The 13,317-nt window shown below is 30.4% G+C and overlaps 1 protein-coding gene across 1 annotated transcript; it reads right to left on the reverse strand.

Moving 5' to 3' along the window:
* Positions 1-1,283: 1,283 nt before the first annotated feature.
* On the reverse strand, positions 1,284-3,251 carry LOC133674488 (uncharacterized). Its single transcript, XM_062095611.1, has one exon. It carries the CDS (start codon positions 3,035-3,037, stop codon positions 1,568-1,570), a length of 1,470 nt encoding a protein of 489 aa, XP_061951595.1. The 5' UTR covers positions 3,038-3,251; the 3' UTR covers positions 1,284-1,567.
* Between the last annotated feature and the right edge of the window lie 10,066 nt (positions 3,252-13,317).

Genomic DNA, 13,317 nt, shown 5'->3' on the forward strand with positions numbered 1-13,317 from the left:
GTCTTGATTATTTTTTTCTCCACTTTAAATGCTTCTCTGTAGCGTTACGTTACAGTACACTAGGGTGGTTTGGTTTGATCATCTTGAAACTCACGAGGCATAAAATGCAAACAAAAAAATTACATACATTTTTTTTGCTTTGCATGATATTGGTAACACAATCCACACCTGTGCATCAAGCTGGTGAGGTAATGAGCACGATAATATTATTGCTCGTTTCTGGCCTTTGTTAACTAGAGTCTTATTGGTTGCATGACTTTTAATGTTTTAGATCGTACAGCGACTCCATCTATCTTCTAATAGCTGGAACACTGGTAAGATCTTCTAATAGCAGTCCCGATTTTGAGACTGGAATTTTCTATGACAAAGAAATGGGTTGCTTAAAGTTGCTGTAAGAGAATTAATGACAATGCAACCACTGGTTCCTCCATAGACTTACAGTAAAGCATGTTTACTTAACATGTGCGTGCGAGATCTTAAACTAGACCTCAAGTCTGCACATACATTTTGCTGATATGGATATAAGCACAAAATTACACAGAAACAGCACAGAACTCAAAGAAACAAAGAACTACTGATCCTGGGTGAATACATCTTTAGCAGTTGAAGCACTTGCTATAATTAGAGTGTAAAAAGTAAAGTATAGACCTCTTGCTCGTCATGATACAAACATCTAAGTAATAGTCACAAGGCCAATGCAATCCTGATTTTGAGGCAGTAATGTTCTACCACTGTCAAAGAAACTGGTTTGCTTAAGGTTTAGGAAGAGCATCAATAACCAGGCAATCATCTAGTGCTTTTATAATATATGACCACAACCAACATCTGCCAACATATTTCAAGACTTTAGATTCATAAACTAATTATTCGGTGAAGCAAATTGAACAACTTTACCATTCCATTTTTAAGAAGTTCCAAAAGAATAAGAGTTCACCATCTTCTTTCAATAGCTGTTAATGTGATTTATTAGAAGTCAATTATGCCAACAAAAAGCATTTGTACTAAGAACTCAAAAGCTCTCAAACCTGAAGCCTGAATATGTGATCTTCTGAGATGAAAATAAGCACATGTAACAAAAATGGCATAGGAGTTGTGGAAGCAAAGAACAGCTAAGCTTGTGATTTGGGTTTCCACGAAAAACAAAGCATCTTTCTGTTGACAAGCAGTCAAAGTTAAATCAGTCAAGGTAGTGGCCACAATTAGAAAACATTTGAGGTAAAACATAAACTAGATCCCTATTGCGCATCAGATAGGCAAGTCATAGAATAAGAAAGGCAGACAGCTACGCCACAAAAATACAGATTCATTAATATTTTAAGCTAGAATCCTCTCTTAAATTTGCAGCTCATAATAATGAAAAGTAGGAGCCAAGTGATCATGTAACCAAACATGAAACAACAATCACAACATCAACAACTAATACAGTTACCTTCTCCGCCACCACATCATGCAAAATAACTCACAACCATGCATCCATAAGAAATAGTTGATATGGTCTTGCAATATAATCACCCAGCCCACTTCAACTAGATCCTTGAATAGCTGAGACCACTCATGAGATAAGACCTTAGAATTTATGAGGATTGGGCAAAAGAACAGTTGATGGAAAAGACACAGACCCATTATTGGGAGCACCCTGGATATTGAGAATCGAAGTAACCAAGTTGTATATCTGGACATTCTCAAAAGATGGCACTTTTCGCCCCCTTGCAAACTGAGGACCATGGCCAACGAAAATTGTCCTCATGGAGAAAAGTGCATTGTCATAACCATGTGCTCCTCCACACTCTTGCCCCTCAGTTCTCTTCTGCTCCACCTTAAAACCCTCATCAAGCATCCCTATTATTGGTGGAATCCTGGCACTTGCTGCATAATGAAGCCTAGAAGGCAGCTTCTCCTTGAGATACATCTTCAAATTCTTTCCATTTTGAACCTTCCCCGACTGCAACCCTTCATTCATCTTTGCAACAACATCAGACGGTGCAAAACCAGGAGGTGGACGAATTGCAAGCAAAGGAGTATAGGACCGAACCCAGTCAGCTGGGATATCGATCCAAGGCGCCAAATCATCCAAAAATATCAACTTTTTATCACATGTACCAACCATTCCATGATCACCAACCATAATTATAGTGACATCCTCAAAAACCCCTCTTTTCTCTAATCCATCAATCAGCTTGCCAATCATCCTATCAATCCCAGCAACAGCCTCAGTAATCTCCGGACCATCAGGTCCCACATTATGGCCCTGATGATCAGGATCCTCAAAATACAACGTCATAAACACAGGAATCTCACTAGCTGGCAAATCAAAATAACTCAAAACAGTATCTACACGTTCATCAAAAGGAACAGAACCATTATAAAACATACAAAAACCAGGAGGGCAAGTCCAAGATCCTTTATGCACCTCAGAACCAGGCCAAAAATAAGTGGCTGCCTTCAAACCATGATTAGCCACTGTCTCCCAAAGTGGTTCACCAAGCCACCACTTAGGCTCATGACTTGCCATTGTGAAAACCTCTCCAGTTTTTGGATCATCAAAATAATTGTTAATAATACCATGATGAGCAGGGTAAAGGCCAGTAACAATAGAGTAGTGATTAGGGAAAGTAAGAGTAGGGAAAACAGGAATCAAACCAGTTTCAGCTTCAGTCCCGTTAACAATCAGACGATGAATATTTGGAGTATGGGTCTTGAACTGGTAACCAAACCTGAACCCGTCAGATGAAATCAAGAGAACGACAGGGTGGTTGAGCTTGGTCAAAGAACGAGACGTCGTCTGTAGAGAAGCGGACGAGGTATCCGTAAGAGGAACAGAAGAAGAGGAAAAAAAGAGAAAGGCAAAAGCAGAAGCAGCAGAGAGAGCGATGCAAGTGACAAGGATAAGAGAGGTGAAAATGACGGAGTTGGCAGTGTTCTTTTGGTGTGGATTTGAAGGATAAGAGAGGGAGCCTGCGTTGAAAGAAAGAAGAGAAGCAGATGGGTCTCCTTCTTGTGGTGGCTTCGTTGATGTTGAAACTGAATCAGAACCCATTTTTAATTTTCACTTCCTGTTTCTTTCTATCTGGAAAAATAAACGAGAGGCCGTGGGATGCAATTTATAGTACAGACAAGGGTTGGATCGCAACTTGGATGGTCAGCAGTCCAGTCACTGGAATTGGGACTGGTGGCAGTGGTGGCTTGATCGTAGGAGGAGCTGGCTGAGCCTGAAAAACTATATATTCTTTTTTAATGGAGTTTGGTCGGGTTTTGTCTTTCTATTCAATTAATTTTTTTTTTCTTCAATTTAGGCACCGTCTATGAACTTGAACTTGATGTAAATCGCATTTAAAAAAATATATATATTCTCTCTTAATGGAGTTTGGTCGGGTTTTGTCTTTCTATTTAATTATTTTTTCTTTCTTTCAATTTAAGCACCGGCTATGAACTTGAACTTGATGTAAATTGTATTTTTAAAAAATTTAAATTTTTTTTATGTATTTTAGATTATTTTGATATGTTGATCTTAAAAATAATTTAAAAAAAATAAAAAAAACATTATTTTGATACATTTTAGCATGAAAAATACTTTAAAAAATAATTGTAACCACACTTCCAAACAAGCGATCAATACAGGTTTTGAATCCTAATTAATATGTGCGTCTAGATGGATTTTATAACTATAATTATTATAATATTATTAATTTAATATAATTAAAAATTAAAAAATAAGATATAATTATATTTTTTAAATAAATAAATTTGTCAATAATTTTTTCTTCATCTCTTATTCTATACTGTCTTATCTATTTCATTTGTCTTCATCTTTTCTACTTTAAAATAATTACCAAACACTACTAGTTTGGGCTAACATCCTCAAAAATAAAATATTACTCTCCAAATAAATAACATTAATTATTTTATAAATCCATATTAAAAAAAATAAACATAAAAAATTAACGATAAAAAGCATGACATGCTTATGGTACATATACTTATATAACACTCTAAACACGATAATGTTTTATTTTTTTTCTTTTAGATTTTTTTTACTCGGTAAACTTTTTTTAATTTTATCTTAAATAATTTGATGCTTTGAATTTGAACCTAATAAATTATTTTGATTGGCTTAATGTAAGGTGGTCGGGGTGGTGATAACATGCCCCTAACATTTTTTTATGCTTGATTTTGGAAAAGAAAGCATTTTTGTTGTTTGAAATTATTTGAGGAGACACCGGCCTAATTTAAAATTATGTCTAAAACAAGAGTTTTATTCGATCATTGTTTTCCCCCTGTTTTTCATGTTTTTTCCCTTCAAAATTGCTCCATGTCCAATTTTGATCCTTTTTGTTTTTGTAATTTGCACTTAAGTACAAAACTTCATTTAGTTTATTTTCGGTCTTGGTTTGAAAACAGAGAGAGAGCCTTTAAAAAATGATGAAGAAGATAGAAAGTCAGTGGTTGGTCAAAATACTAGACGATAATTCATCTGAAAACCCAGATTCTAACTACCGAATAGGTAGTCAGAAAAGCAGGTTGGGTATTGTTTGGACCGAAAAATCCACTCTTCAACCTATTTTTATAAAAAAATAAAAATAAAAATTGATAACCTCAAAATTGGTAAAAACAAAAAATACAATCAAGTTGAAAAACGAAACACCATGTCAACCCTATTATATTTTTCCTGGAAAGATAAGGGAAAAAAATCTAGATGGAACTCCTCTCCTTAAATAAAAATCCTTTTAGGTCGTAGGAATTTGAGTTTTACACAAATGTCATCTAATATTTATTTTTTTAAATAGACATATGACATATCATTCGTTTTATTTAGTTAAGAAAAAGGCAAGGTGCAGAGCCTATTCTTTATATACATCCCTACTTAATATTTTTTTTTTCTTGGTAATTAAAGCAATTGCTTCTCTCTGCAGTTTACTTTTGTTATCATGTAATTAGATCAGAAACATGTTTAAAAATAGTTGTTAAATCAATCATGACCATGATCCATGTGGCATGTTTTAAGAGTTAACCCGGGTCAATAAAAGACAATGTTATCTCAAACATTTTTAAAATAAATAAATAAATAAAATGGTGGCAACTTGAAAATTTTTTGGAGCCAAATTAGGTTTTGAATTGGAAAACTAGGTTACACTGGGGAGCACTAGGTTGAATGGGCCACGTTGAACCAACACTAACTCGATTGGATTTAGAACTTAAGCCATGTAAAGGACCATATCATGGACCGAATTCAAATCAATAAAAAGCAAAGGAATTAGCTAGCAAGTTATTTTGTCTCGGTTCAATTTTTCCCTTTCCTTTTATTTTCTAAAACCATATTGACACATAATTAAAAACAAAATATTAAATAGCATAATGCGGCACAAAATCATATTTCTTTATAAGTTTCTATCGCTTAGCATCTTAATTCAAAATTTAGTTATTCTTAATAGTTTTTTTTATCATTTATTAACATATATAATGATCAATTAATTTTATTGAACATAAAAGTCAAGTTTTAAAATTGCATTTCATGTTTTTCATAATCTACGAAAGAAATTAATGATGCCCATATGTTTTTTTTTTTTAACACTCAATTGTCTTTTGATCTGGCTTGTAGATAATAAGCATAGGCTTTGGATCTATTTAACAAAAACTAAAAAGGATACGAAATATTTAGTTATTGTTCCCTTCATCACTGGTGTTTTTAAACCCGGTTTGGTGATCAACCCAACTCAAGGCCCGAGTCACGAGTTTTGACTGGGTTACCAAGTCACCCGGTTCAACCTTATTTTTTTATAAATCAAAACGACATCGTTTTGGTAAAGAATAAAAAAATAGTCAATAGGTTGCAACCCAGTTTTTGACTAGATCAACCGGGTTTTTAACTACCCCTATTTTTTCATAAACTTGTCCTGGTTCCAGTCTCGGATCAGACGGGTCCCGAGTCAACCCGTCAAGCCGGGCCTAATTTTAAAACTATGCTTATCACATATCACTATGCATGGGAATAGTGTTTTCTTTTTTTTTATTTAGTGATTGTAAAATATTTTTAGATACACTCGAAATAAATTTATGTATTGTCTCACTTTCAATTAAAAACTTTTGTTGTGTTTCAATTAATAATCATAAGTTTTAAATTTTCTACATCATTAATCTCTATCAAGTAAATTAATATAAGCCTAATAAACAATACTTATGCATTTTCTACAAGAAATGACTAAATATTTATTAAATGATGTAAATGGGTATAACTATATGAACATAAGGAAACACATCAGCATATAAAGCCGGACCATTATAATCTCTTAACAAAAACAAAATAATTCAATGGTAAAGAAGAGATGATATATTGAAAGAAGAAATCTTGGATTATTAATATGAATTCCTAACTTAATAAACAAAAAATAGAATTCTTAATTATTAATAATTTTAAATTTAAGAACAAAGTCACTAAGATTAAAAGCAAAACTACCATATATCTAGGTAAACCTTATTTCAATTCTCAATGTTTATTTTTTCATGTCCTCTACATGCTATCTACTTTACTCTTTTTGAAATCAAAATTTTTTAATTGCTAGTTTGACTAAATCATGCAATCATGTTTCTTTCTTTATTTCTTTCTTTGTCATATTATTTTTTTTATTCATCCATTCAAATTCTATCAAAAGATTTCAAATTATCACGGTATCATATAAATAAGTTAAAAGAAATTATGCATGAGAATATATGCAAACTTTGGACGTGAAAATGGATAAGGATAAATTAAGAAAAGATTTTAAAAAAAAAGAGGAATCGCCTTCTATTTTTAAGATAACTACAAACCTTTATCTAATTTTCATAGTTATATGGTTATGGTTGGTTATGCTATAGAAAGCTAACAACCACTCTAAGATATCTTACCTAAAATAAATTATACTATGGTTATTTTAATATGAATAATATTGATTATGTGCTATGCTATATGTTTTCCTAACATGAGATATATATGCTTGTTATTTAAAGATAAAAGCTAATTAATCCTAAGACGATAATTTAGAACATATGTTAAGCAACATAATGTAATCCTCACTTTTAAAATAAGAATGTTAGAAGGATGGTGATGATCAATTAGGTTTAGACTTGTTCAATTTGACTATGTCTAAAATAGGCTCAAAGGCTATCACTCTCTCTCTCTCAACATGTCAATGTAGAGTTGCATTGATCTAATCCAGGTCCACTCTTTGCGATATGAGAAGATATATACCTCAAATATTGAAAATATCTATTGAGCATTCATACATATTTGAAAATTTATATATATAATCATTATATAATGTTTACAAACTAGAGTTCAAAGGAATATTTACACATTGTTTATTACATATTTTTTAATAAAAGTCAAATATGACTCCGTCAGTAAGACGATGATTGATTGGATAGACAAAGAAATAGATAGGAAGGGTATTGTCTAGAATACCTTATATAATCATTATACATATTTGAAAATTTATATACATAATCATTATATAATGTTTACAAATTAGAGTTCAAAGGAATATTTACACACTATTTATTACATATTTTTTAATAAAAGTCAAATATGACTCCACTAGTAAGATGATGGTTGATTGGATAGACAAAGAAAAAGATAGGAAGGGTATTGTCTAAAATATCTTCAAACCTATAGGTTAGATCCATATATAAAACCAAAAACCAATATTATTTTGAAAATAAAGTCATACATTGACCACTTTCATTATCTTTCAACTTTCATTATTACTATCCCTGGGTTGATTCTTAGATAAAAATATGATTAATACATAATATTAGACAAATAACCCATGTTCTAGGAATATGGTAGCCTTACAACTCGATAACGCAAAAAAATATCAACAAACTTCAGTCAATAAGCAAACACATTTGATTGTCATCATTTGCCATCACTCTAGGGGCTTGCTCATTACCACTACACACACACACCAACATTTAAACAAGGCAAACAAAAAATAAACCTGTTTTTTATATGAAAATAGACTCATTTTATTTTTCAAACTAAAGTCAAATGTTAGAAAAATGTTTTTGGACATTTATTTGGCATGAGGTCATAAAACAAGCAGGCATATTCATTCACATACAAAGTTTCAAATCAAGAACGAATCATTAAGTATAAGATAAACTAAAATAAAAATTATTCTCTCAACCCTATCATTGGGTATTGATTCTCAATTTTATTCTACCTTGAAAAATAATTTCTCAGTGTCTTCATACCCCTAGAGTTGCCACACAATGATATGGATCTCAACATTTCAAATATTCTGCAAAAAACATGCGAAAATGTATTTAGATAATAAAATAGGAAGGGAAAAGATGTTTTTTTTCTTTTTTTTTCAGTTGATTTTTTTTACTTTTCTTTTTGTTTATTTTTTTTTGTTTATGAAAGCTTGGCCCTAAATAAAATATGCAAAAGTACTAAAATCATGAAATGTTTGTAATTTTTGAAAAAATGATTGAATTGCACTAAAAATACAAGTTTAGATTGATTAGCAGATTCATTAGGACTCCTAGAAAAATATTAAATTTATATTTTATGATGTGTCTAAGAGTTTTAGGAAACCCAACAATTGTAGTGAAACATTGTTAGAGAATCAGGGTTTATTGATTGCATGTTTTGATTGTTATAGGCATTACTTGTGAATTAATTTTATGTTCAAAATTATTTTCCCTAACAAAAATAATTTTTCTCATTTTTTTTAAATAAAAGGTTTCCTGTTACTGTTATGGTCATATCTAACTGTATTTTTCTAGATCTAGCCAAAATTTACAGAACAAAATAAAAAATGGTAGGGGGTGGCCACTAATGCCACTAGCGCCATTACCAATGTTATTGGTGGGCTTGGTTGTGATGCATGCACAAATAGATAGTCATTGGGGTTGTCCAAAATAGCCAAGGAAGAGGTTTTTGCCTCGACACAGTAATGTCTAAAACTGTTGGTAACCATTGGCGAGGCTACTGCCTCGCGCTAGTGACTACACAATAGTAGTCTTGATTGTTGCTGCTAGCAATGCTACCGATGATGGGTAGTGTGCGTAATACCAAAAATAAAAGGTAGATTTACGATTCTCCTCATGATGCTAGTACACTATTACAATAGGGTACTTTTAGACAAAATTGTGATTTTATCCCTATACATATAAAATACTGACTTTATATCAAATTGAAACCCTAAATTAAATTAATTTTAGAATTATTTTTTCTAATTAGATTAGGACTGAATTAAAGTATTTAAAAAATTGATTTTTTAAATATTCTAATTGGATTATTTTAGAAAAAAAAACATTTTAAAATAAAGAGAGTTTTAAGTCGGAAAATTTTATTTAATTGATAGTTTAGGATGTTTATAAGTATTTTAATATGATTACTTTTCTTATTAAATCTTGAAAAATAGTTTTTGAATAAAATATATATTATATAAAAATTTATAAATTTTGAAAAATTATCAAATTGAGTTTGATTTAATATTTTTAAATGTTATAAATATTATTTTAAAACTACACGTAAAGCCAATAATTAGAACTAAAGCATGAAATATATGTAGGTATGTATATTAATGTGTTTTTATACATGATTTATGATTATGGACATCTAAAGGCCAATTTGATTGTATTTGTTTTTATTGTTGAATGGTTGTAATATTAAATAGGGTGTGTTTTTCTTGTCTTTTCTCTATTTTTTTTTTGGATTGTAAAATTATTTTTTCATCCAATTCCCTTCGAACGTAACCCAAGGTTTCTTATATAATTATATAAATATTATGTAATTTAGAAATGTAAGAATTTTGATAAAAATATTAATTTTTAATTAAAGACAAAGAAACAATGACAAAAAAGGATACAATGATGTTGCTCGCAAGGACTTGAACACCTAATTTCCTTTAATAGCTCGAGGAAATTAGTTAGATATATCTATGGCCATCTAATTACAATGACATGCTAGGTGTAATAGGCCCAAATCTTATAAAGCACTTTTATCTTTCCAATAATTTTATTGTTGTAAAATAGACTCTCTTTTTTAAAAAATATTTTTGGTAGAATTTCCCCTATACGAAAACCTACCTAAAATGGCTCAAGTCACAATTTACACTAAGATGACACCAGGTTCACTATCCATCAATTTCATCAAAAATATGATTACACACAACACACACACAAAATAACAAAATTACAACATTTCCTTATATATATATATATATATATATATATCCTAAAACAAGAAAAATTGTCCTAACTTTTTGTTTTTCTTACAACCCTTTGGTATTACTAGCTTAAATACATATGGTAAGTTTATTTACACAACATTAACTAGTTTATAAAATTCTACATAGAATGAAATAACTGAGAGAACTCTTCAGTATGATATCAATGTAAAGGTGATGGATGAGATATACCTATAAAATACTTAGAAACATAGAATATAGAATAATTATATGAGTATCCATTTCAACTAATGGCTTTATCAAACTCTAAAAATAACACAATTTAATCTAAAAAGCTAGAAGTTGTTATCAATACCATCAACTAATAGTCTTTTCATGAGCATATTTAATCTATACCATGTTTCCAATTTATTTCATTTTGTTTATCAAATGATAATCCTCCTATCATTTCATTATATTATACCACCACTTTCATGTGTAAAGTAATATTTTATTAACGAAGCATTCATTGATCCATTTTAATAATCATAGATAATGTCTTAAGATAATTTTTAGCCCCCGCCATTACGGCTAGCTTAGTTTCCATATCTTAGCCCCTATCATTGCAACTAGCTTAATTTTTACAGCATAGTCCCTAGTTTGCAGTTGACTTATTTTTTACATGATATACACATTTCCATAACATACTTCATTTACAATCATAGTCTTTACCGTTCCAACCAATTTAGCTTTCACATTAAACATACATTTCCATAACACACCTCATTACACACCACATAAGAGGTCCATGCATGATAAACACATATATGGACCTCTTATGGAGTGTGTTCCTTTTACTGCAGGTTCCATTTTCAATGTCCTCCCTAAATTCTAAAAGAATAATTCAAATTTGTACAAAATTTTTTTTTGTCCTTTTATTAGTTCTCCTTAATTACAAACAATAATTTGATTTCAAATATTATTAGACTTTACAAAGACCTTTCTACCATGGAAAACTAAGTAGCTCGATAACATTTTGTTTAGGACGAGGTTCTTTTTTCAGAAAGATACATGAAAACATAAAATACCATGAAATAATTATAACAAATGCATGTATCAACATAGCTACTAATATTTAATAAAGATATAAGAAATATTTAACATCTTTATTCTCATCTATGAGTATATTGAATCTATGTTAAATTTTCAACATGATGCATTCTTCTTAATAATTTATGAACTATCTCCTTTTATTTCTTATACAATGAATTACAGTCGTCATACTTATAATAATTTCCCCATTCTCAATCCTATTTCTTAGTTAAAATCATCACTTAAAGTTTTAACTTAATTATATTCATGACAGAGTCATATTCAATTCTTATTCATGATTTAACTTAATCACCTTTATAATATCTTATGGGTGTTGAAGTCGAGTAAGTTTAAACCCTTAAAATTAATAAAGAATCTTAAATCCTTTGTTTTCCTATACAAAAACATATATATAAAAAATAAGGACACATAACAAACATATGATAAGAGATGTTTTATACATTTATCCTCGTCATGAATGTAAAGTGACCCATAAGAATTCAATGATTAAACAAGTGAGTGAAACCTCATGAATAGGATTATGGTAGTCTAAAAAGTCGATCCAAAGTAAATATAAGTAGTTAAGAGGTAAATAAGTATCAAGTAGTGCAAATATCACATAGGATCCTAATTATCAAAGTGGAGTAAGTTTTAGAATCATATCACAATCCTTTAAACACAACTTTATAACCATACAAGTAGGTAAGAACAATAATTATCATCATTAAAAACTCACATTTGATGGTTATTTATTCTAAATAGAGATATACTCTTACAAGCATAACAAACAACAAGAAAGAAATAACATACAAGCATAGATTAAATATATCAAAGAATAAACAACCATGAATGAGTAACAATCGAATTACATAATTGATGAATAAGAATACAACAACGATAACAAGAATATAAGCATAATGTTGAATATGATAAAAACTTTAAAAAACAACATGATATGTAAAAAGCCTGAGATAAAAAGATTGTCTTATTTCATATAAAAAACTTAGCTTGTTTCAATCCTCAAAGGCATTATAGTTGAACCACACCTCATGGCTTCTAAAAAATCTCAAAACAATAACTAGAAAACAAAAATTTAATATGAAACTATTGTAAAAGAGGTGAAAGCATACTTGAAAAATTATGAAAACTAAACAAAAAATAGTGGTGGTGTGTGAAGATAAGGCGATGCATGCGATAGTGCATGGATTCCTAAATTGACAAAGCTAGAAGTTGGCAAACCATAATGTAATCTAACTATTGACGGGACAATATTTTTCACTATTAGCCAATGATGGCAAATCAAATGTCAAGTTGACTTAGCTTTCTTTTCTTTTAGAAGAGCTACACCGACAAATGGTAACATATGGTTGATCTTTTGTTTTCCCTATTTTAATATTGTTGTGATTTAGATTAAATTGTGATTCCTATGGTGATTGAAGCTTTGATTGTAGAGCAATGATTTTGACTTGATGGAGAAGGGTCTGATTCGATCGTATGGTGATTTAGTTTGATCTGGAGGTGTAGAAGTAGTGTTTTGTGTTTTTAAGGTGGTTATAGGTAGGTCTGTTCACGTTTCAGTTCGTTTCGGTTTGAACTACAAAAACCAACCGAACCAAGTGACTCAAATTTTTGAAAATTCAAACCAAACCAAACCAAATTCCGATTCAAATCGAACCAGTTCGGTTTGGTTAAATTTGATTTTTTGGCTTTAAAACCGAGAAACCTAATCCATAATGCCAAACATGAAAACTATCCAATAGATATCCTTCACGAAAGGATATTTTGCATCACATGATACCTAATAGCTCCATTTCAATTCTCAATATATAATAATAAACAAAAAACCAAACCTAAGAAAATCCCAACGTAATTTTATACAATTTCTCAGCAACATGAACATAATTAATAAAAAAAGTCAATCCTCCAATGAAATTCTAGTTGCAGAAAAAAGTTCAATGAAATCAATCAGTCAAAATCAGACAGATCTAACAACTCGATCAAAATGGAAAGGAGAAAGACAATGAATGGACTTTGTACTGAGAATTGAGCTCTTCTTTGAGCTCAAGGATTTCAC

This window comes from Populus nigra, chromosome 15 (genome assembly GCF_951802175.1).
Source record: "Populus nigra chromosome 15, ddPopNigr1.1, whole genome shotgun sequence".
NCBI classification, from domain to species: Eukaryota; Viridiplantae; Streptophyta; class Magnoliopsida; order Malpighiales; family Salicaceae; genus Populus; species Populus nigra.

Excerpts from the sequence above, each read along its gene's own strand:
- LOC133674488 (XM_062095611.1), bottom strand. The coding sequence starts at position 3,037 with ATGGGTTCTGATTCAGTTTCAACATCAACGAAGCCACCACAAGAAGGA.